We start from the raw sequence: 24285 nt of genomic DNA on the forward strand, positions 1-24285 counted from the left end.
GGTTTTGAGAAGATTTAGGGAATTTGTTGGGATGTTTCTGGAATTTTGTGGGATTTTGACTAGACTTGAATAATTTTGAAAGATTTTTCATAGTTTGTGTGCAAATTTGTGGAGATTTTGTGGAATGTTTCTGGAATTTGAAAGACTTTGAAGAGATGTCGTGGTTTTAAATGAATAACTGAGAAAATTACTTATTTCTTGCTGTGAGATATGGATTAGAACAAGAGCAAAACAGGCCTAAAACTTAAAAGGAAAAAGGAAAGTTTATTGACAAACTACAATAATAAGAACACCAGAATAAACTTCCAGAAAACCTTTTCATCCCCTATCTACCCACTATTTCCTTGTTCACATGACATCAGAGACAAAAACTTTGGAACTTTGATGGTTAAAACAGTCCCAATTCTTGCTACAGTCTTTTCACCAGTCTTTGTAGAGAAACAGAAGTTTCTTCCTGTTAATTTATGGAGTTTCTTAGAAGAAAACTATTTTTGTTATAGTTTTCCATTGCCCTAATGTTAGCTGCCCAGAGCTGCTATTATTAGAGCCCACTCCTCCCATTTTCACATCACTCTGAGGTTTGTATGGGCCATGAGTCTAGGGATAGCATTTTTAAGGATAAGTTATTCAAAGGCAATAAGTCTTCATCTGTTCTGTGAGCTTCACTAGAAAACAGTTTTTTCATTGCCTCTCAAGGCTTCAAATCTCCCAGCACTTCACTATACCATAATTACTCTACTTTTTACTCAAATTTACACTTTGAACACTTTATTCCTCTCTAGATTCTGTATCATGAATTAAAGGAGTTCTTTTCAGAACTGTCCATCTCCATAGTTTTAACAGAAAGATATTTCAGCCTAATTAAAGCATCTTCTTAATTCTCTACCTTTCCTGAAGCTTCTTTTCTTTCCTGTCACTGGTAGTTTATAAAGTCTCTTTTCATGTTGATCCCTCTCTCTCTCTCTCTGGATAAAAAGATTAATCCGCAAGTCTCATCTGGGTAATGAAAGAGTTAAAATCTTGCCCAGGCTTTTGTAGGTGGTTCGGTGATCTCTGCCGAACAGGAGCTGGAGCCGTCTGCGATGGAAGGTTCTTCATGGCTGCTCTGGAGAGTGTAGTCGCCGCTCCAGCCCGCTGCAAGTCCAGGGCCTCTCTCTTTCTTCACTCGGCATTTTCCAGTGAATTTAGTTACAGCAAAACCTGCAGCTGAGCCAGAGATCGGTTCGGCTCGGCCCGGCCCGAGGAAAACCTTCCGCAGGCCCCCCGCCATCTGCCGGCCGGGACACGCGGCTGGCCCCGGCCCCGGCCCCGCCCGGCCGCATGGCCTGGGCAGGGAACGGGAGGCCTGGAGCTCTGCCACCCTTCACAGCCAGGAAACAAAGAGAACCAAGAGAGCCCTGGTTTTACACTTTAAGGTAGGGTTCACAAGTTGATCCCACTTTTCAATGGCGTAAACTGCTGTCAATTCTCAGCAATGACCAATAATTGGTCAGGAGAAAAGACTCCAGGCAGTTCCCAGCAACTCCAACTCCCTTAAAGGTAAAGTTAACTCCATGACAATATGATTATATTGTTTTAATTAAAGGTTTCAAGCTAGGACAGCAGTGCTGCCCACAATTTTTCATCAGTTAGTTCTTTTTGAGGCTAAATTTGATTAATGAGAGGGGTTTCCCTCTCCACTGTTTCTTTGGTGAGTAAGCATTCTTTGAATTTTTAACCCATTCCTCTCTTCGGGCCACTGGCAAGAGATGGGTCTCATTCCTTTCTTCATCTAATTGTTTCTGCAAAATTTCAACTAGGTTTTGAAAGGAGATGTCATGGTTTTAAACCAGTAACTAAAAAATTACTTATTTCTTGCTGTGAGATATGGATTAGAACAAGGGCAAAACAGGCTTAAAACTTAAAAAGGGATAAAGAAAGTTTATTAACAAAACTACAAGAATAAGAACACCAGAATAAACTTCCAGAAAACTCTTCTATCTCTCACTACTTGACCATTTCTTTGTATACATGACAACATAGAGACAAAAAAAATTTTGAACTTTGGTGGTTAAAAACAGTCCCAATTCTTGCTACAGTCTTTTCATCAGTCTCTGTAGAGAAACAGAAGTCTCTTTCTGATAACCTATGGAGTTTCTCACAAGAAAACTATTTCTGTTACAGTTCTCTGTTGCTCTGATGCCAGCTGCCCGGAAATCTGTCATCAGTTCTTCTCCTCTCATTTCACATCACTCTGAGGTGTGTATGGCCCATGAGTCTAGGGATGTCATTTTAAGGATGAGTCATTCAAAGGCAAAAGTCTTCTTCATCTGTCTCTGTGAGCTTTCCTAGAAAACAGTTTTCTCATTGCCCTCAAGGCCTCAAATCTTCGCTTCACCCTGTTCCAGCAACTCACTGTATCATAATTACTCTCTCTTTTGCTCAAAAATCCACACTTTGAACACTCCATTCCTCCCAATATACTCTGTCATGAATTAAAGGAGTCTTTTTAAGCTACTATTGTCCATCTCCATAGCTTTAACAGAAAGGTATTTCAGCTTGTAAAGCATCTCCTTATTCTCTCTTCCCCATTTAAAACTTAACTCTTTTCCTCACTGGTTTTAGTGGTTTTATGATGTCTTCTTCATGTTGATTGTCTCTCTCTTTCTCTGTCTTTCTGGGAAAAAGGAGTAATCTGTACGTTTTATTCAGGTAGTAAAAGAATTAAAAGCTTTAGAAAAGCTGCAAGAGTTCATGGTGTCAGGTTTCAGTCCAGCAGCAGAAACTGAAAACTAAACCAGGTTGGCCGGCTCTGCTTTCTTTTCCTCCGTGCCCGCCCCGCCCCCATCCCCCCCCCCCTTTGTCCTCTGCGGCCTTGTCCGGCTTGGCGGGGGAGGGGGCAGAGGAGAAGGAGGAGGCCACGACAGAGCCTTGTTACCTTTTCAGAAGCCAGAAACAAAAGAGCGGACCAGAGTGCTCTGACTTTACATATTAGGGCGGTGTTCACAGTTTGAATTCACTTTTTAATGGTCAAAACTGCTGTCAATTGTTCTTAAAAATGACTGATAACTGGTCAGGAGGAAAGTCTCCCATCAGCCACCAGCACCTTCAACTTCCTTAGCTCCTAAAATCACTATAAAGGTAAAGCCACCCCATGACATCAATTAAAGACAGGAATGGCAGCGTGGTGGGGAAAAAGGGTTTCTAGAAGTTCTATTCTGCATTCTTAACCTTGTAGTTTGGTTAATAAACTTACTCATTCCTTTAAGTTTTAAGCTTCTTTTGCCCTTCTCATCATCCACATCTCACAGCAAGAAATGAGTAAGTTTTACAGTGATTTTCTAACTAATGCTTTAAAACCACGACAGGCGTAACAGAGAGTGGAACACTGGGGCTGTGCCTGCTGTGGTGTCACAGAGAGGAGAACACTGGGGCTGTCCCTGCTGTCGTGTCACAGAGAGGGGGAAATTGGGACAGTCACAGCAGTGGTGTCACAAAGAGGAGGACATGGTAGCTATCACTGCTGTGGTGTCACAGAGAGGAGAACACTGGGGCTGTCCCTGCTGTGGTGTCACAGAGAGGGGAACACTGGGGCTGTCACTTGTGCTAGTGTGTGTTAGATTGACATTTATGAAAAAAAGAGAAACAGCTAAGGAAGTTAAGGTTGCTGGAAACTGATTGGAGATTTTTGTCCTGGCCAATACCTGGCCATTTCTGGAATTGACAGTAGTTTTGCCCATTGAAAAGTGACATCAACCTGTGAACACCACCCTTTCAATTTTAAGCCTGGGAATTTCTCTTTCTCTTTGCTTTCTGGCTTTTGAAGAGGTAACAGGGCTCTGGTTCAGCCTCCGCCGCTCCACGTCAGACAAGGCCGCGGCGGAGAGTGGGGCTGGCTGGAGTTCTGTGGTTCCTGGTGCTGGATGGCGACTGTGAAGTGACAGGAGCCCCTTCCCAGAGGGGCTGAAGCCCTCTCAGGGCTCACTGCGCCTTGTGCAGCGGGGCTGCCGGGTCAGGCCACTTCCTGGCTCGGCTGCAGTTTCTGACGCTGCTGGCTTTCAGCAGAGACTGCCAAGGAAGGGGAGGGAAAGCTCTTGAGCTGCGGCGTGCTGAGACAGTGGCCACACTCCTCCAGAGCAGCTACCAAAAATCTTCCCTGGCAAACTGCTCCAGCCGCTGCCTCGGCAGAGATCAAGGCCTGGGCAAGAGTTTAACCCTTTCACTAGGCAGATGAGACTTGCAGATTAATCCTTTTTCCAGAGAGAGGGGAAGAGAGAGGGATCACCATGGAAAGAGACAGCATCAAGGATCAAAGGCAGCAAGGGAAGGAATTAACCCTCAGATGGGAAGACAAAAAGGAGATGCCTGAATAAGCTGAAGTTTTCTTTTGTTCAAGCTATGGAGAGGGACAATAATGTCCTGAAAAAACTCCTTTCATTCCTGAAAGAGTATTTTGGGGGGAATGGAGTATTTCAAAGTGTAGATCTGAGCAAAAGTAATTCATTGATAAAGCTGAGTCAAGGGTGAAGTGGTTGTAATCCTAGGAGATGCTGGAAGAGAAAAGAAGTGAGAGTTGTTGAAGATTTGTGGCTCTTAAGAGACAAAGCAAAAATTTCTGTTTCCAGAGATGGTCACAGAGACAAATGAAGAGAACTTTTGCCTTGGAAGATCTTATCCTTCAAAGGACACCCCTTGAATCATGGCCCAAGAACACAGCTCAGAGTGGTGTGAAATGGGAGGAAAGGACTGATGGCAGAGTTTTCTGGGCCACTGGCATCAGAGCAATAGGAAGCCACGAGAAAATGGTTTTCTTATGAAAAACTCCATAGACTGACAAAAAAGAACTTCTTTTTCTCGACAAAGACTGCTGAAAAGACTATAGAAAAGTTTGGACTGTTTTAACCACCAGGGTTTGGTTTTTTTCCTCTATGTTGTCAATTAAAGACAGGAATGGGAGCATGGTGGGGAAAAAGGGTTTCTGGAAGTACTATTCTGCATTCTTAACCTTGTAGTTTGGTTAATAAACTTACTCATTCCTTTAAGTTTTAAGCTTCTTTTGCCCTTCTCATCATCCACATCTCACAGCAAGAAATGAGTAAGTTTTACAGTGATTTTCTAACTAATGCTTTAAAACCACGGCAGGCGTAACAGAGAGTGGAACACTGGGGCTGTGCCTGCTGTGGTGTCACAGAGAGGAGAACACTGGGGCTGTCCCTGCTGTGCTGTCACAGAGAGGAGAACACTGGGGCTGTCCCTGCTGTGCTGTCACAGAGAGGTGGAAACTGGGACATTCACAGCAGTTGTGTCACAGTGTCATGGGGTGGTTTTACCTTTATGGTAGTTTTGAGAGCTAAGGAAGTTGAAGGTGCTGGTGGCTGATGGCAGTCTTTCCTCCAGACCAATTATCAGTCATTTCTAACAATTGACAGCAGTTTTGACCATTAAAACGTAGAGTCACCCTGTGAACACCTCCTAATATGTAAAGTCAGAGCACTCTTGTCCTCTTTTGTTTCTGGCTTCTGAAAAGGTAACAAGGCTCTGTCGTGGCCTCCTCCTCTCCACCCCCGCCCTCCAGGCCGGACAAGGCCGCAGAGGACGAAGGCGGGGGCGGAGGAAAACAAAGCAGAGCCGGCCAACCTGGTTTAGTTTTCAGCTTCTGCTGCTGGACTGAAACCTGACACCATGAACTCTTGCAGCTTTTCTAAAGCTTTTAATTCTTTTATTACCTGAATAAAACGTACAGATTACTCCTTTTTCCCAGAAAGACAGAGAAAGAGAGAGACAATCAACATGAAGAAGACATCATAAAACCACTAAAACCAGTGAGGAAAAGAGTTAAGTTTTAAATGGGGAAGAGAGAATAAGGAGATGCTTTACAAGCTGAAATACCTTTCTGTTAAAGCTATGGAGATGGACAATAGTAGCTTAAAAAGACTCCTTTAATTCATGACAGAGTATATTGGGAGGAATGGAGTGTTCAAAGTGTGGATTTTTGAGCAAAAGAGAGAGTAATTGTGATCCAGTGAGTTGCTGGAACAGGGTGAAGCGAAGATTTGAGGCCTTGAGGGCAATGAGAAAACTGTTTTCTAGGAAAGCTCACAGAGACAGATGAAGAAGACTTTTGCCTTTGAATAACTCATCCTTAAAATGACATCCCTAGACTCATGGCCCATACACACCTCAGAGTGATGTGAAATGGGAAGAGGAAATCTGATGACAGATTTCTGGGCAGCTGGCATCAGGGAAATGTAAAACTATAACAAAAGAGGTTTTCTTGTGAGAAACTCCATAGGTTAGCAGAAGGAGACTTCTGTTTCTCTACAAAGACTGATGAAAACACTCTATCAGGAATCGAGACTGTTTTAACCACCAAAGTTCTAAAGTTTTTTGTCTCTATGTTGTCACATGTACAAGAGAATGGTCAAGTAGTGGGGGATAAAAGAGTGGTCTGGAAGTTTATTCTGGTGGTTTTATTCTTGTAGTTTTGTTAATAAACGGTCTTTATTCCTTTTAAGTTTTAAGCCTGTTTTGCCCTTGTTCTAATCCATATCTCACAGCAAGAAATAAGTAATTTTTTTAGTTACTGCTTTAAAACCATGACAAGGCCATCGCCTGCCCTTTTGGAACGACGCTCGCCTGTTGCTTAGGACCAACTGACCCATGTTCAACTGCTGTTCACATGGAACCCTGCTCCACTTCAGCCTTTGTAAGAGATGGTCCGAAGATTCTCCCATCTGTCTTACAACTGCTGCAAGGAAGGACCCTGAATATCACAAGGGACTCAGTACAGGGGCTCTGACTTGGTTGAGGTGGATGCTTGCCAAGTGATTGTTTGCCAGTGTGCTTGCTGTGCTGCCATGGTACACTGCCCTCATTCCTGCTGGTGAGAAGAGATTTGTACCACACATCTGCCCCCCCCGAGCAATGGGTTTCATCACAATGGTCATCAATCTCTTCTGTTTTTGGCCTTGTGCCCCTCGCTTTGTAAAAAACTATAAAATACACCCAAATATAAAATAAAATATAATTTAATAATAATAATAATAATAATAATATAAAAGAAATAATTCTATAATAAATATAAAATTTATTTCTATAATAAAATATAAACATAATAATAAAAATTATAAATATTATAAAATAAAATAAAAATTGTAAAATAAACCCAAAACTTACTTTCCTTTGAGATCTCACCAACAGACAGAAGACTCTGCATCGTTGGATGGCGGAGTGGACTTCGACATTGGTAGCTATAATCCCCTTACTCTCTTTCTTTGTGCTTTGCTTTCTCCTCTTTTCCCTCTATCGCATATTAGTGCTGATGAGCACTCAGTAAAGTGTGTTCTGCTGTTTGAGTCCCTGGTTTGCTGATAATCTTTTGTACACTACGATCAAATAAAAGAGCCACATCACGAATCCCACCTTGCGGATCGTGACATAAATTGGCATCATGGACAGGATTCTGAGAGACAGAAGTGGTTGCAGGTTGTTGTGCAGTCTGTATCAGGGGAAGGACGTTTCGCTTCAGCCGCCCCTAGCCTGCCACGCTGCTGAGCAGTGTTTAGAAAGCAAGGGAGGCGACTCGAATTTCTCACAAACTGCACATGCCCAGGTGAAAAGCACCCCTACACTCATTTGAGGGCTCTGTCTTCAGAATTTCACAAGGGATCTTCGAGTGCAAAAGGTGGGACTGATATTTTTTTCTATTTTGACTGCTTGGTGTAGCAGAGAGACCAGCAGATATTTTAAACTGAAAGAGTCACAAGCAGATTTGGTCTCTTCACCCATTCAGGGAAGCAAAGGGAAACATAGCATGGGCTGCGTAGTGTAACTAAGTTTTACTTTACTCCCTGTAGTGGTATTGGTCCCTTCACAAACAAAGATGAATGAAAACTCTGAAAACTCTAGTGCAAAAGATAAAGCTGCATTTTGTTTCGTTAGCAAAACATAATGCTAGGCCCTCTCCAGCTGGGGAAGAATGGGCTCAAAATAATTGGTTCAAGCTGGAAAATGTAACTGACAGAATTTGCTCCCTGCAACATGAGGCAAAGTTCAAATTTGGCCATAATAAAGCCATAATTTGTTCTGTATTGGGAGCTTGCCTTACGTCAGCTGTAGAGGCTTGCATGAGACAAAGGTAGGAAGAAAATGCAATTGGTCAATCCCTACAAAATTTAGTTGAAAGTTTGCAAAATGAAGAAAATAATTTCTTACAAACTGCCCTGAGTGAGGAGTGTGCCAAAAATTCACAGTGTGCTGACTCCTTTAAGGAGTTGCTGGAAAAAGAAACTCCTCAGACAAATCACATATATCCTCAAGCAGAATTACATTTGGTAAAAAATTGTGGTGAAAACTGTTGCTCCCAAGTAAGACCTTTGATTAAAACAGAATATAACTACATCAATGATGAAGATCTTGATCTGCATATAACCACTAAAGAAATCCCGTACACTGCTACTGCATTGGCTAAGTTAAAAAAGGAGTACGGGCGTCTCCCTCATGACTCAGAGACAGAGTACGTATTCCGAGTGTCTCTCACAGAGGGAGATCAAATTCGATGAACAGAACAAGAAGCAAGTGGTTATTTGGGACATGGTGTTTTCTTAACAACAGGAGATAACCGCAACCCATGGTCCCTAACCCAACGAGCTGCATATTGGCCAGGGGGACTTAACCCCCGTGGAAAGGGGAGATCCTGTAGCTTTGGCTGGTTCCCCAGACCAAATTCTAGAAAATATTCATAAGGCAGCTTGTTTGCAAGTGATTCATGAAAGAAAATTAAATGCTGGTTATGAATCACCAATGTTGCTACCTGTGAATGCTAAAATTATGACCCCTTTAATTTGTGGTCTTCCAGAATCACTGAAACCTACAGCAATTCTCCTCGAAACAACCATAGATGATATCCTCGTGGGAGGAGATGAAAAAGAAGTAATAAAAAATAAAGATGCTGAAAAGAGTTACACTACCTGGGAAAAAGGATTGTTTGTAGTTATTCCAGCTCTCATAGAAGTAGGAAAAACTGCACAACAACAACCAATTGCATTAAAAGGCCCTTTTGAAGTTATGAAGACAGTCAGTACTGGGATTCCCCCCTCCAATGGGGTGGTCCAGAGGGCCTCAGTGAGAAAGTGGTATGCCCAGATTGAACATTACTCTAACATCTTCTCAATAACAGAAGGAGCTGTAAAAAATCAGGTGATACAAAAAACTGAGAGCTTAAGTAGCAGCCATGACAAACCTGACTTGATAATTAAAGAAACCCCTCCTAATATAAAAACAGAAAACGGTAGGCAAATTTCTAGTCTACAGTATTGGTGGAACTTGGGGGTGAAGAAAGGGGTAGTGAAGGGTTTAATGGTTAACCTGCCGCTTGAAAAATTAAGTAAATTGGTCTCTCAGTGGCAGGATTCCAGCCCCATTGTACCAAGCACTCCACCTTGCCCTCAACTGATTCTGGGCAGTGGGCTGAAGCAACACCACTCACAGGTTCTGGACAGTGAGCAAAAACAATCAGCAAACTCTTGGTTCACTGATACCTCTGCCAAACGAGAGGGAGAGGTGTGGAGGTGCAGGGCAGTAGCCCTCCACCTTTCCTCTGCTGAACAAATTGTTACTGAGGAAGAAAGCAGCACTCAGGATGCAGTGCTGATAGCTGTTTGGAGTGTTTTCCAGCGTGAGGCACAGAATACCTCTCTTGTCTGTATCTACACTAACTCCTATGCTATGTTCAAGGGATATACTGAGTGGCTTCCTTTATGGCAACAAAAGGACTGGGAAGTAAACAGAATTCAGGTATGGCAAAAGGAAAAGTGGCAAGAAATTCTACGCTTTGTGCTGGTAAGAGTGGGGATTATATCTTGGTTAGTCCAAGCTGAAGCTTTTAAAAGAACTACAGGAGAATATGCATGGGTATCCTTCGATGCCTTGGGGAAAGAGCATCGGATAAACACGTGCTGGATAATTCCATTGTTTTAATCTCCTGCCCCTATGTGGCAGACTCTGTTTTGTTTATTCTCTACAGAAGAATACCGAGGGACATGAAGATCAGATAAACCATGAACTTCCAGATTTAAAACAAATGCTGTAGCAAGGCCTGTATTTAGTGTAATAATCACATACCATGATGTGAACACTCCTTTTTGTGCTAAATTACAAAACTAATGTTTTCCCTTCTTTCCTGTTAACTCAAGGTGATGATGTTTCAATACGCTGCAGACTGAGTACTGGATCCCACACTGAGCCTGTACACAGTCAAGTCGCCGGATCTCATGGCCAGGTTAAATCTTGTGAAACTTGGAATCAAGATTGTTGGCTGAATTTAACAGCTGTACAATTGTCCTCCAAAATTGTGTGTGGTAAAAACAATACCAAATATTGGGGAGAGCTTAATGTTCATGTTGTAATACCTACCACACAGCCACCAATTAGATTGACTCCAAAAATTTCTGAAACTGGACCCTACGTAATCAGGAAAACTGGCCAACAACAAATGCTATTTAATCCAGCATGGTCTATCAAACTGTGATGGATTGGCATTTAAGAAAACAAAGAGAAACACCTAAGGAAGTTCAAACCGCTGGAGCCTGATGGGAGTTTGTCTCCTAGCCAACAGCTGGTCATTTCTAAGAATTGACAGCAGTTCTTAACCATTGAAAAGTGAGACACCACCTTAAGACCCAAGCCTGGGAATTTCTTGGTCTCTTTGTTTCCTGTCTGTGAAAGGTAACTGAGCTTTAGCTGGCTTCCCGTCCCCGGCCCAGCCCATGCGGCCCGGGCAGGGGCTGGGCTGGGCCTGCCGCGGCTCCCGGCCGGGAGATGGGGCCTGCGGGGCTTGCCCCGGGCTCTGGCCGAGCCAGGCCGGTCCCTGGCTTGGCTGCAGTTTTTGCTGTGACTGAATTCACCAGAGACTGCCAAGTAAGGAAAGAAAAGAAGCTCTTGACCTGCGGCGGGCTGAGACAGTGACCACACTCTCCAGAGCAGCCATGAACAATCTTCCATCGCAGACAACTCCAGCTGCTGCTCCGGCAGAGATCACAGAACCATCTACAAAGCCTGGGCAAGATTTTAACTCTTTCATCACCCAGATGAGACTTTCAGATTAATCCCTTTTTTCCAGAAAAAGAAAAATATAGTAATCAACATGTAAAGAGACTTTATAAACTATCAGAGACAGTAAAAAAAAGAGTTAAGCTTCAGAAGAGGTAGAGAATAAGGAGATGCTTTAATTAAGCTGAAATATTTTTCTGTTAAAGTTATGGAGATGGACAATAGTGTCCTGAAAAAACTCCTTTAATTCATGACAGAGTATATAGGGAGGAATGGAGTGTTCAAAGTATAGATTTTGAGCAAAAGGTGGAGGAATTGTGATACAGTGAAGTGCTGGAACAGAGAGGGGAGAAGTAAAAGTTGAAGATTTGAAGCCTTGAGAGGCAAAGAGAAAATTTCTTTTTTCCAGGGAAGCTCACAAAGACAAATGAAGAGAACTTTTGCCTTTGAATAACTCATCCTTAAAAATGACATCCCTAGACTCATGGCCCATAACACACCTCAGAGTGATGTGAAATGGGAGGAGAAAATAGGATGACAGATTTCTGGACATCAGAAAAATAGAAAGCTATAACAAAAATAGTTTTCTTGTGAGAAACTCCATAGATTAGCAGAAGAAGACTTCTGTTTCTCTACAAAGGCTGATGAAAAGACTCTATCAGGAATTGGGACTGTTTTAAACACCTGAGTTCCAAACATTTTTATCTCTATGTTGTCATTTGAACGAGGGAATGGTTAAGTAGTGGGGGATAAAAAGGTTTTTCTGGAGGTTTATTCTGGTGTTCTTATTCTTGTAGTTTTGTTAATGAACTTACTTTATTCCTTTTAAGTTTTAAGCCTGTTTTGCTCTTGTTCTAATCCACATCTCATAGCAAGAAATAAGTAAATTTTCTAGTAATTTTTTAGTTACTGCTTTAAAACCACAACACTTTTGTAGTCTAAAAGGATTGCTCCTTTGAAAAAGAAGCCAAATTTTAAATTATAATTTACTTTTTCTCTCTTATTTTTTAAACCTCTTCAGGGCTTCATATAATTCTATTTTATAGCAAAAAGAACATTTGCCAAAAAAGCTTTAAAACAAATAGCCAAGCACTGATACATGGTAAAATGCTGATCTTTTTATCTTTTTTTTTTTACCATTTCTTATCAGTTTTTTTTCTTCTTCTTTTCACTGCAATAGCATCACAAGTAAGGAGAAAGAAAAAAGGCCACAGTCCATCATCATTTTCATCATTTTACAGAAATTTCTAAAAACTTTTGGGAATGAGGATGGGCAAAATCAGAACTACAAGAACAGGAGGCAACTGCAAGTCCCATCAGAAAGAAACCGGGATTTTCCTGGAAAAAACCAAAATGCAATAACATTGATAAACACAAAAAAAATTCCCAAATAAAATGAAAAATTTGGGCCCTCCCAGGCCTTGGTAAGCTGTTGTGTTGGAATTTCTCCTATTCCACCTCCAGGTTATTCTTTTCTCTCGCACTGTATTAGGAACGGCGAGGAATACGACACTGACTCCCTTGGCTGCATTGTCCAAGAGAGCAAAGTTTATTATTCTTAATCTTCTTTTATACACATGTTCGAGAAGGTCTGAGAGGTAAAACTCCCATTGCTCATTAAAGGTACACATCACCTTCATTGCTTAAGTGGAACACCAGCCCTTGACTAACACCTGCAAATTGGTGTCCTTTACCAAGAACTGTTGGGATTCCTTCTTATGCTTTCCCAGGCCAGAGAGAGAAGCCTGTGTGACTCAGTTTCACACAGGCTCTGTGCCCCCTGCCTGCTTTCAGCATCCATACTCATCCAGTGCATTTGGTTGGAATGTTATCCTTTTTTTCCCTTCTTAAAAATGCTTTTTTTCCCAGTTCCTTTGTGCTTGTTTCTACTGCGATTTCCCCATTCCCAGCACTATCCGGTATTTTTCTGGATCTGGATTCTCTCCTGCCTCACTCCCCGCTGTCTCAGACACCTGAAATCCCGCCCCCAAAAAAATCCCCAAAACTCTCAGAAGACTGAATCAGCACAACTTGTATCAGCACCATCACCGGAGTGTTCCTAGACAAACAGGCAGATTATTTGGGATGAGAACCCATTATCCAGCAGATCCATGAATTCCTCCAATGTGGAGCTGGAAAAAGCTGCTAAAATTGTGATTTTGCCATTCTGGGACTGTTTTGGAGCCCAGGTTTATTCCCATGGGAGATAAAATCCTTCCTGGTTTGAACCAATCCATTTGGAAGGCTGCACATGGCTCATCTGGACTGGGAACAACTGGGGAAAAAATGGGAAAATCATGGATTACAAACATGATAGCTCCATCCCTCTGGAATGCTGCACATGGCTCACCTGGGCTGGGAAAAAGCAGAAAAATCCTGGATCACACACCTGAGGGAGGGGTCTGTTAATCCTGGCTCATCCCACAAACTTCCATTCCTCAATCAGGGAAGGATGGATTAGGGAAATCCCCCATCCAGGAGCACCTATGGCACCTCCCAGATAAACATTTCCTTCTTTTTCCAGTTCCAGGGACTGAAATCCTGGATTATTTCCCATCAGGAAATGGGGTTCATTAAAGATCAGGTTTTTTCCCAGCATTCCGGTCTTAAGCACTCCAGCGATTCTGCTATTCTCTATCCCTGGTGTGATTCAGAGGGTTGGGATCTCCTGGAAAAGGGGATTGATGGTTTCTTCCTTGGAAACCCCAGGGCTCTGGTCCTGGCACATCCTGGCATTCTCACCCCCCTCAGATAAACCTGCTCCAATTTGGAGCTCCAGGGAAGCTCCAGAGCAGCCGGCTGTCAGGAACAAGGCAAATCAAGCCTGGGGGCTGCTCATGGAGCTGGATCAAGACACACCTGGGAGCCCTCAGCAATCCAGCCAGCACCACACGGGCAGGAGGACACAGACGGTGCTGTCAGGCTGGGACAGGGCTTGTGCCTTCAGCAGAACCACCAAAGGCCAAGGGGCTTCTGGCCATTTTCCCTGCACCACTGCACACCTGGGCAGCTTGCTGAGCACAAAGACCCTTTTCCCCCTCTTCCCCTATGCCCTGCAGACCCTGGGCAGCAAAAGAACAGTCTTGCAGTCTATTTATTAGAACACATCTTTTATTTATACACTACAGAAAAATGATAAAAGAACAGTCTTGAAATAAATGGAGAATGCCTGCTGGATCAGGTGGCCACAGCAGACAGAGCCTTGCAGATCAGGTCCCTGTGGAGCTCCAGCAGCACAGCCAGGCACAGCCCCACGGACGAGGCCGTGTTCTTTTCCCAGCTGTGCATCTCTTTAAATACCTTCATGCAGTCTTTGGTTATTTCACTAATGGTGTGGGTGGGATTCTTATTTTTCTTTTTGAGAATTTCTTGGAAGGCTTCCTGATACAAAATGAAGGTGCCATCACTAATCTTTGATGGGATAATATCTTCCTAGCGTTTTTTCAACTGCTTTATTTTGGTTTCTTTACGCTTTGATGGCTTTTGAATTTTTTCCTGTGGCTGCTCTTCTGTTTTTCTGTTAGTTTGTAAACCAATTGAGGCTTGTTGTTTTAACATCAGACAGCATCTCTTGTCACTGATTTGTTTTGCAGTTTTGGATGGGATGTGTTCAGCAATCAGTTTATTAATGTTTTTATTACCCTCATATTGTTTTATTAGTTGGATTAGCAGATTTTCCTCCTCTTCACTCCAGCATTTCTTGTGGGCTCCTCTTGCTGATGTTTCTTTTGGTCTCATGGCTTCTAGCCTCTCCTGGTTTCTGACTGCTGGATGTGCAATTCTTTTATGTTGTCCCATTTCAGCGGCTAAGCCCAGTTAGGAATGCAAACTTACCTCTGTTAAGAGTCATAGTGACTCGACTCGAGTCGCCGGCAGAGGCGGCGAGCGGGCGGCCGCTTGCACAGGCCGGCAACGGGGCGTCCCCACCCCGCGGGGAGCAGACACGGCACCAGCCAGCAAGCGGCACCTCGGGGCGGACAGCGGGGAAAAGGAAGCAGGCGGAAGCGGGCGGTGGGACGCGGCTGGAAGCCGCCGGCCCCCGGCGTGACTCGACTCGAATCCCCGGCAGAGGCGGCGAGCGGGCGGCCGCTTGCACAGGCCGGCTCTTCGGCGCTCCGCGCAGGTCTTTGGCCCCGGGCCCGCCTCCGGGGGCTCGCCGGGCGGCCCCGCCCTCTGACGTCACCCTGCCTTGGCACCGCCTTCCGGGCTTTCCCCGCCCCCCTGCGGCTTGGGTTCGGGCCGCCGCCGTCGGCCCCTCCCCGCCCACGGCCCAGGCGGCTCCTCAAGCGGCCGGCCGCTCGGCACCGCGACAACGCCTGCGGGGGCTGAGGAGCGGGCCGACGGGGCCGCCGGCGGCTTGAGGCTCGGTCTCCTCCCTTTCCGAGGAAGCTTTCTCGCCGGCGCTCTCTCGGAGGCTTTCGCTCCGACGGCGGCTTCCTTCCCGCTCGCCCCCGGCCGGCCCCACCGAAACCTGCAGGCGGACGGCAGCCCCGCTGACCGAGCCAGCCGGGCAGAAACCGAGGCGGGAGCAGGGCCGCCATCTGCTCGGGCCCAGACGCGGGAGGGAGCGCCGCCGGCTTCTGAGGGTTCCCTCCTTCCCTCTCAGGGAGACGCGAAGGCGGTGAGGCGCTCAGGCCGATAGGGGAGAGCCGCTCGACGCGTCACACGGCGGCCCGCCGGCCGACAGCAGGTCTACCCAGCCGCCGGCCGACAGCAGCCACCAAAGGCCGCTCGCGTGCCACTGGGCTCCACCCCAAAGGCCGCCAACTGCCGAGGGACGCTGTCCTGGTTTAGGGCAAATTTGGGAGAAAACCTCCAATGGGGCTCCCCCCGGGAAGCAAACCCATGTGGCCCTTTTCTCCCACCCCTCAGCCGGTTCGGAAGAGATTTCTCTGAGAGAAGTGGAAAAATCCTGTTTATTTCACAGGCACAGCTCTACCCAGCACAAAAATTAATGATATCAAATTACAAAACCTCTCGCCATTCAGAAGAGATGACAAACTTCAGAGGGTCTCTTTCTGTGGGTGTTCGCTCTGTTATCAGTCCCTCTGGTGCTGGAAAATGCCGCTGCCCAAGCTGGGCTCTCGGTAGTCCACGGGTGCAAGCTCCCGGTGCTCCCCCGACTCCCCAGTCCAGAGCAGGTTCGATTCGTTTCAGAAAAAGGGAAAGAAAACAGTCCAGGAAGACCTCTCTGCTCCGGCTAGTTGGAAAGCCAAGGCGATCTGTGTCTTGTTGTCTGTCTGTGCTGTAGTCAAAACTCCCGATGTGGGGGGAGCAAGTACAGTCTGATAACAGGCTCAGTGCTTCTTTTCCACTCACTTTTAGATGGAATATTAAGAATACAAAATCTGTGTCTGGGTTAGGTGGACGAATGGGGATACAATTTAACATCATAATCAACCCAGGACACGGGGGGTCCCTCAATTTTTTTTTTCTGGAGGTTCACCCCCTCCCCCAATATTTCCTCCATCCCCTTCCCCCCAAACTGAGGTGAGAAAATATTTTTTTAATTTTTTCTCTGGCTTTTTTTTTTTTTACCTTTCCCCCCCCCTCTTTTTTTTTTTCCTTTTTTCATCTTTTTATTTATTTACACTTAATTTGGGGGGCCGAGGGGCAGGAATTTTGGGGTGGGGTCACCTGGGGGGACAGGAAACAGGGAGACCCCACTCCCCAAAAAAACGGGAAAAATCCTGAGATTTCTGGTGTTTCTCCCCCCACCCGCGGCGTGAAAAAATTTATGTTCTCAGATTTTTGGCGATTTTTAGGGAGAGAGTTGCAATTTTGGTGGAGGTTTTGGGAAGGCTTGCTGTTTTTTGGGGAGTTCTCCCAGGATTTGAGGTGGAATTGGAGAAATTTGGGGGTTCAGAGGGAAATTTGGGGTTTTGGGGCAAAACTCTGAAGGTCCTGGGGGGAATTTTGGGGTTTTAGGGCAAGAATTTAAGGATTTTTTTTCTAACATTTGGGTGTTTGGGGAGGAAGTTTGGGACTTTGGGGAGAACTTTGGGGTTTTTAGGGAGAGGATTTGGGATTTGGGGAAAAAAATTGGGGATTTGGGGGGGAAAATTTGGTGGTTTTGGGGGGAAATTCAGGGGTCCTGGTGGAGTTCTGGTTTTGGGAAGGGGATTTGGGGAGGATTTTTTGTGTTTTGGGGGAATTTCCATTGATGGGGAGAGGTCCTAATCCCAGTGAGGAGGGGCATTTTGGGGAGGCCTGAATTTGGGGAGGGGTCTCAGGGAGGATTCCCAATTTTGGAGTGAGATTTGGGGGATTTTCCAGCGATGGGGAGGTGTCTTGGGGGTGGGATTTGGGGAGGGGTCTCATCAGGGCACCATCCTGAGCTGGAAGCGGGGGAGATGTTGGGAGTGGAATTTGGGGAGCGTAATAAATGGAAATGATTTGTGCTAACTAAATTGTAACTATTTGGAAAGTTATTCTTAGAAGCAATCAAGGGAATTGGTGATACAAGGCAGATGTACCCCTTTGCAGATGTTACGTGTTGAAATTAAGGTACAGGATGTAGTTTTGAGGTAAGTGGTGTCCCAAGAAGAAATCAACCTTGAGATGGATAAAGTTGGAACAACTTTAGGCATAGGCCTGAAGATTATGAAGTGTAAGACTAATTAGTGGAACACAATGCTTATTTACATAACACTTAGTACCCATGCAAAACCTGTAAGGTTATCCAGAGGACAATGAGGATGAGTGTAAGCCTTCATCCAAAATACCATCGAAAGGAGACTGAAGACCCCCTAGCAACAAGTGAGGCTTGCACCATGAAGAATAGTGATGTAAAATTAAAGAATCAAAAATAGGAAGAGACTTAGGGGAAACATTAATGAATATGTATAAGCATACAGTATATAAGTTTAGTTTGAATTGCTTTGTTTTGGTACGTGAGGCAGGGTGAGAAGCCCTGCCCATACCCCAGTCAGTTTTGCTCATGCTTTAATCATACTCAATTACTAGCAAATTATATTCACATATATATATATATATATGAAGATATTCACTAAATTGTACTCTTTTACTGAATTGTTTTCCTTTTATACCAAATTTCTATTCAATCCACTAAATAGTATTATTTTATTATATTGCATCCTTGTATTCAATTCACTAAGTTGTATAATTTTTTCCCTTGTTATTTAATTGCTGTTAACTCAATAGATCTTGTTGTCTGATTTTAATTTCATTTACAACAGCACCAAGAAGAAAAGGGGCTTACTGAGAGCAAGCAAACTTAATCCTCTGCCAGGACACAAATTTAGAGGGCAAAAAATTAAAAAACCCCACAGCATCAGCCCAGCTTCCCAGTGAGAAGGGTTGGAACTCTCTGCCCTCAACACTTCCCCAGCAGGTTTACAAAGGTAACTGGGATCTAAGCTGTGCCCTCTGAACCAACAGAGCCAGCCTCCCTTCAAGCTGAAAAGCCACGGCCCCAGTTATAGCCCTGGGTGCCTCCTGTGCCCCAGAGAATGGCCCGGCTCACCCGGCCCAGCCTGGCCCGAGCAGCCCGGACTGGCCTCAAGGGATGGGCTCCACCTGCCCGCTGTGCCCACAGGCCGGGCCCAAGGGCTCACAAGAGGCTTCCTCCCAGCTCTGCAAAACCTTGGCCAAGACTGTCCCCTTTGCTGTGCTGAGAAGAGTAAAAAACCCTCTCAATTTAACCCCACTGCACTCCTCATGGGGAATCCCTGCACACCTTAGGAGAGAGCCCAAATTTTCCCTGTGTGCCTCATGAGGTGCAGGCCCAGGTGATGCCACTGAAGGAAATGTGCCCTCACAGCCCAGGGATGCTCAGCACGGGTTCCCCCAGCGCCTCGGGGCCCCACCGCTGGTCACGGCAGCCCCTGCCTGGCTCCTGCCTGCCCACACCATGGTCAGCCCTGCCTGCTCCTGGACATGGAGCTCAGCCGAGGCTGGTGCCATGTGGGCTTTGCTGGTGGTACCAGCCAGACACTGGGGTGACAGCTCCATCTCTTTATTTGAACAAAAAACATGGGCCAACCCCTGCTCTGGTGTCGCTGCCTGCTCGGCCCTTCACGCCCCGGCTAGCTTGTGCCAAGCGTCGGCGGCAGGAGTGGGGAACCAGGTGAGCACTATGTGGCTCGACCTGGAACCTCTAGAGCTCCTTTGGGCTTGGGCTCTATAGTATGCAGGGCGACACGAGGTGAAGTAAAGGGAGAGAGAGTGCTCGGAGTCCTCCAATTTCCCAGGAACAAGTTTATTCCAGCAGGTGCAGGGAGAAGGCGATGAGGGACAGAGCTGGGATCTCCAGGAGAAAGTCCGAGCTGAGCCCCTGGGCACCTCTGTGCACCAGGTTTTAAAGCCCGTGGGCGGCTCATACAACAACCAATAATATTGCAGCAGGGGAGGTGTTGTGGGAAGGGGTTACAATACACAAATCCAATGGTAGGGACTTGGGGGAGGTAGGATAGCTATACAACCAATAGGGCATCGAGTAAGGGATGATGAGCAGGGAAGGAACCAGAACAAAAGGTGTGGTGTACATAGATTGATAGGGCTTGGGGGTAGGACCAAAGTGATGGATGGGGAACAATCTGGAAAGAGGGGAGAGGTTTACAATGACAGGCAACTGGGAACAAACTATATCGGGATAGTGGGGAGTAACTGGGGCAAACCAACTCTAAACTCAATGAAGGTGAACAAACATACTTAATGAAGGTAAACTAACAGGCGGCAACACTCTGGTGGACAGGGGCTGCCCAATTTCAGTCCTGGCCAGGGAACAGGGCCAGGGGGCTCAGGGGCAGAGGGTCTCGCTTGGGAGGTGTGGGTCTTGGGATGCCCTGAAGACGGGGTTGCAGCTGCAGCACAGCAGATAGGGAGAGATGTGGAGAGCGAGGATAACAGGTCAGCTTCTCAGACACTGGAATCTTTGGCTGCTCTTCTGAAGCTGCAGAGGTGCTCCTGTGGAGAGAGGAGGTGGCTGAGGCCCCCAGCTACTGCTGGCACTCAGGGACCCTCCTGAACAGCAGGGCCCAGAGCGGCCAAGGCTCCCCAGCACCGCTGGAGCTGCTGGCACAGCTTGGCCCAGCTGGACAGCTGCCCCTCAAGGCCCCAGCGAGCAGGGGATGGCTCTGGGCAGGGTCCCTGGCCGGGAGCGGGCCCCAGAGCACCTCTGCCTTTCAAGGGCAATCTCGTCCCCGCTCTTTCTCCTGCCCACCTTGCTTTGCCTCTGCCCACTGCTCCTGGGGCTGCTCTTGGCCAGGCAGCCTCAGTGGGAGCCAGCACTGGCTGCAGCCCCAGCGGGCTCCCCAGGACAAGGCCCAGCAATTAAGAGGCCAATGAAAGGCCTGGGCAGCAGCAGAACTCTCAGCAGAGTTATTTGGGCAACCAAGGCCTACCCACAAGTGCACAGCAGCCTCACTGGGAATGTTTCCTGACTATGAGCAGCCTTTCAAGAAGCTGTTTGAGGCTGAGATCGCAAAACACTCACCGTTTTCCCTTCCAGCAATACCAGATTCCGGCACAGCACATCATCAGGAAAACTGCTCCACCAGCCACAATGGCCATTAACTTAATCAAACCATCTGTTCCCTGGTAGAAAACTCTTCTCATGCTCTCCCAGATCTTCTGAGCATGTGCTGTGGTGCCAGCTGCATCTGTGGGAGCAATGGGCAGCGTGAGCCTTTGCTGTGCTCCACTGCTGAGCTGGCAGCACGCTGGATACAGCCAGGACGTTCTCTGTTTCCCCCAGAGCTGGGGCCTGCAGGCACCTTGCCACCCCTTGGCACAAGACTGCTCAACCCCCTGAGCTCGAATGGCACAATTTCTCTGTGCTGTGCTGGTCTTCTCCAGGCAATACTTGTCAAAGACATGGATAAGGATCAGGAAAATGCCCACGGTTTTGGAAATGCTCCAGGGCCACCCCTCTTCCAAACAGACCCTAAACCTGAACTAGCCTGAGACTGGAAATTTTCAGGGGATCTCAAGGTGTGCGTGCCCCATGGTGCAGTTTGGGTTCCCTGTCACCTGATGCCAAATGCTTTCCTGCAGAGGCTGGGGAGAAGCTGCAGCCAGGCCAGGCTGGGAAACAGCCCTGTAGGCCATGAAAGCAGCAGTGGGGCAGCAAGGCTGCCATGGATCCCTTCCTGCTGTACCGGGCACGGCGTGTCCAGGTGTGCAGAGAAAGCCCCTGGCTGCTGAGTGTCAGGAGGAGGCTGAGGGACATGGACCCACCATGGCGTCCCTCCAGATCATTCAGGACTATGTCCAGGTATTTGAGTTCCCCCATTGCTACATTACTATCTCCTATAGGTTTGTCCTTCTTTCTCAGGGGACCATTATATAAAGTATTTGCATTTCTCAGGAATGGATCCCACAGAACCAGTGCTCAGCCTGTGGGATCAGCAGGGAGGCACCACACACCCCAGCGATGGGAGCTGGGCTTGCTGGCAGAATTTAGCTCAGGAGCTGGGAAAGTCCTCCCTGCAGACACACCTATAACTCAACAGCCACAGAAGCTTCAGTCATGTCTGCTGATCTGCACAGGCAGCACTGAGCCACAGGAGCAGTGAGAGGATCACGCAGGGTGAGGGCACAACCATGCACGGCTCTGTCCTGGCACCTGCAGAGATGCCACCGTGGCCAAGCCTTGGGCTCTGAGCTGGCGGCTCTCCCAGGGGGAAAGGCCTTGACCTACCCTCATAATCTTCCTCATCATCAGGCTCAGTAACTGATATGGATTGGGAATCCGGATCATCTTCATCATCAGGTTCATCTGCAAAGAAAGTCAGGACAGAACAACTCCCGTGACACTGCTGAAGATTCTTCTTCAGGCTGGAGTGGCAGTGAGTACACCCAGGTGACTGCTGCCCTCCAAGGCACTTCCTCATCTCTGCTTTCAACTCAGTAGCAAGGGCAGGGGGACCACGTGCCTGCAGTGGGCCCACAGTGGGATGGAAGGAGCCCCTTGCACGGCAGTCAGGGGAGAAAGGACTCCCTGGAGCTGCCAGCAGCTCTGAACTGAGCCTCAAGCAGGGCCAGGGCTTGGCAGCTGGAGCAGGAGCATCTCAGGTTCCCTGGGGCCAGAAAGGAGCCACACAAGGCAGAGCCCCAGGGCACAGCCCTGAGCCCAGCCCTTCCCTCTCTGCTCTTCTCCGTGGCTGTACAGAGCACACGGAAGGAGACACTGGCATTACACACAGGAAGAGGATTGACAGCTAAATGCTCCTTCCTCCCACTGACAGCAATGCTGTGGGATCACTCAGGGCTCCAGAAGGGAGCAGGGCAAGGTTTCCAGAATCCGTCAACCTTCAGACTCTTGAGGGAAATGGCACATGAGTGAGCTTTTGCCACCTTGACACGGATTGTTCTGTGCGGAAAGGGACATTGAGAACTTGCCTCCAGCATCTGGCAAGGTCTTCAAACCGCCATTTACCAGCACTTCCAGATGCTCCATGTCACCATCCCAATCTAGAAGGGAGAACAGATCAGAACCATTCCATGGTGTGCTGGGATCCCTTTCTGCCTTAGGGAACTGGGCACTGCAAGGAGGTCACGTAAGGCCGTGGGAGCCAGATGTCAATGGACATGGCCAAAGCTGCAGAGAGGCCTGAGGAAAGCTCTGGACTGGCTCTGGACATTCTCAACACCTTTTCCATGCTCTGTGCAAAATCCCTGAAAGGCAGGCACTGCCAAGGAGCAGAGATTTACATCTGAAGCCTCAGCAGGGCTCAGGCCCAGAGGCACAGCAATTACCTCCTGGGACTGTGCCTGGCATGGCCTCCCTTCCTGCAGCAGAGGCTGCCCATGAGCCACTTCTTCCTCCGGGAAATGGCACCTTCAGCACAGCCTTTGGGTTCATCTCTGGAGGAAGGAAGAGCCACAGCTGGATCAGATAGAACCATTCCCCATTGAGGAGGTGGCATGTTCAAGTGGCAATATTTGTTAAAGTCATGGTTAAGGATCAGGAGAAAGGCCAGGTTATTTGGGCTGGCCAGGGCCCTCCCTCCTCCAAACAGCCCCTACACCTGATCTAGCCCAAGACCAGGAAATTGCAAGGGATCTCAGGGTGTGCATGGCCCATGCTGCAGTTTGGGCTCCCTGTCAGCTGATGCCAAATGCCTTCCTGCAGGGACTGGGGAGAAGCTGCAGCCAGGCCAGGCTGGGAAACAGCCCTGTAGGCCGTGAAAGCAGCAGTGGGACAGCGAGGCTGACATGGATGCCTTCCTGCTGTGCCAGCCATAGCATGTCCAGATGTGCAGAGAAAGCCCCCAGCTGCTGAGTCACAGGAGAAGGCTGAGGGACATGGACTCACTATGGCGTCTCTCCAGTTCACTCAACATCTTATCCATGTGTTTGGATGTCTCCAGCGACTTACTATCCTCTGTAGGTTTGTTCCTCCCTCTCGGAGAACCTTAACAGAAAGTATTTCCATTTCAGATGTATGGATCCCATAGAACCAGGGCTCAGCCTGTGGGATCAGCAGGGACACACCACTCACCCCTGTGATGGGAGCTGGGCTTGCGGGCAGCAACCAGAAAAGGAGCTTGAAATGTCCTTGATGCAGACACACCTGTAACTCAACAGCCACAGAAGCTTCTGTCACCTGGTTTGTGACAGGTTGTCAATGATTATTTCTTGTTGGGACAGTGAGAACATACCTGCATGGGGCTCCAGAGGCTTAAAATCTTCATGCAGCCAAGCTGCTGGAGGAGCCTTCCTACCACCCTCATCTGGAAGGGAGCACAGATCAGAACCATTCCATGGTGTGCTGGGACCCCCTTCTGCATTAGGAAACTGGGCACTGCAATGGGGTCGGGGGATGGCCAAGGGAGCCAGATGTCAGTGGACATGGCCAAAGCTGCAGAGGGGCCTGGGGAGCTCTGGGCTGGCTCTGGACACTCTCCACCTTCTTTGCAGGCCCTGTGCAATATCCCTGGTGGGGCAGCGGCACCAGCCCAGGGCCCAGGGGCTCTCCCTGCCACAGAGGAAACCATTAAGCCCTGGGCCAAACTGCAGCATTCAGTGCCACAGACATCCCTACCTCCGTCCTGCCCTCTCTCCTGCCCTCCGTCCTTCAGCTGGGACAGCTCCCCCAGCCCAAGGGGACAGAGCCAGGCCCTCTCAGGGCACACTGGAGCTTTACCCTCCCCTCAGCCCTTTCCCCACCATGGGCATTCCTTGCAGCCGCTGCCAGGTTTTGGGATGTGTCTCCCATGGAGGGACTTCAGCAGAACTGCTCAGTAGCCGAGTGCCCTGAGCCTGCTCAGGATAATTCCTCTGCACTGTGCT

General features: G+C 47.5%; 2 protein-coding genes across 2 annotated transcripts in view; one reads left to right on the plus strand and one right to left on the minus strand.

The window, feature by feature from the left end:
- LOC147646923 (serine/threonine-protein kinase pim-1-like) overlaps positions 1 to 21283 on the minus strand; it is a 37789-nt gene extending 16506 nt beyond the window's left edge. The window contains exon 1 of the mRNA XM_086872705.1: positions 21229 to 21283. Within this exon, the coding sequence (XP_086728831.1) occupies positions 21229 to 21283 (55 nt within the window). The remainder of the gene's footprint in view (positions 1 to 21228) is intronic.
- Positions 1 to 24285, plus strand: part of LOC147646922 (uncharacterized) — a 166622-nt gene that overhangs the window by 38188 nt on the left and 104149 nt on the right. The gene's annotated exons all lie outside the window — the stretch shown is intronic.

Source organism: Cyanistes caeruleus, unplaced genomic scaffold (assembly GCF_971803275.1).
Source record: "Cyanistes caeruleus unplaced genomic scaffold, bCyaCae1.hap1.1 HAP1_SCAFFOLD_76, whole genome shotgun sequence".
Classification (NCBI taxonomy): domain Eukaryota; kingdom Metazoa; phylum Chordata; class Aves; order Passeriformes; family Paridae; genus Cyanistes; species Cyanistes caeruleus.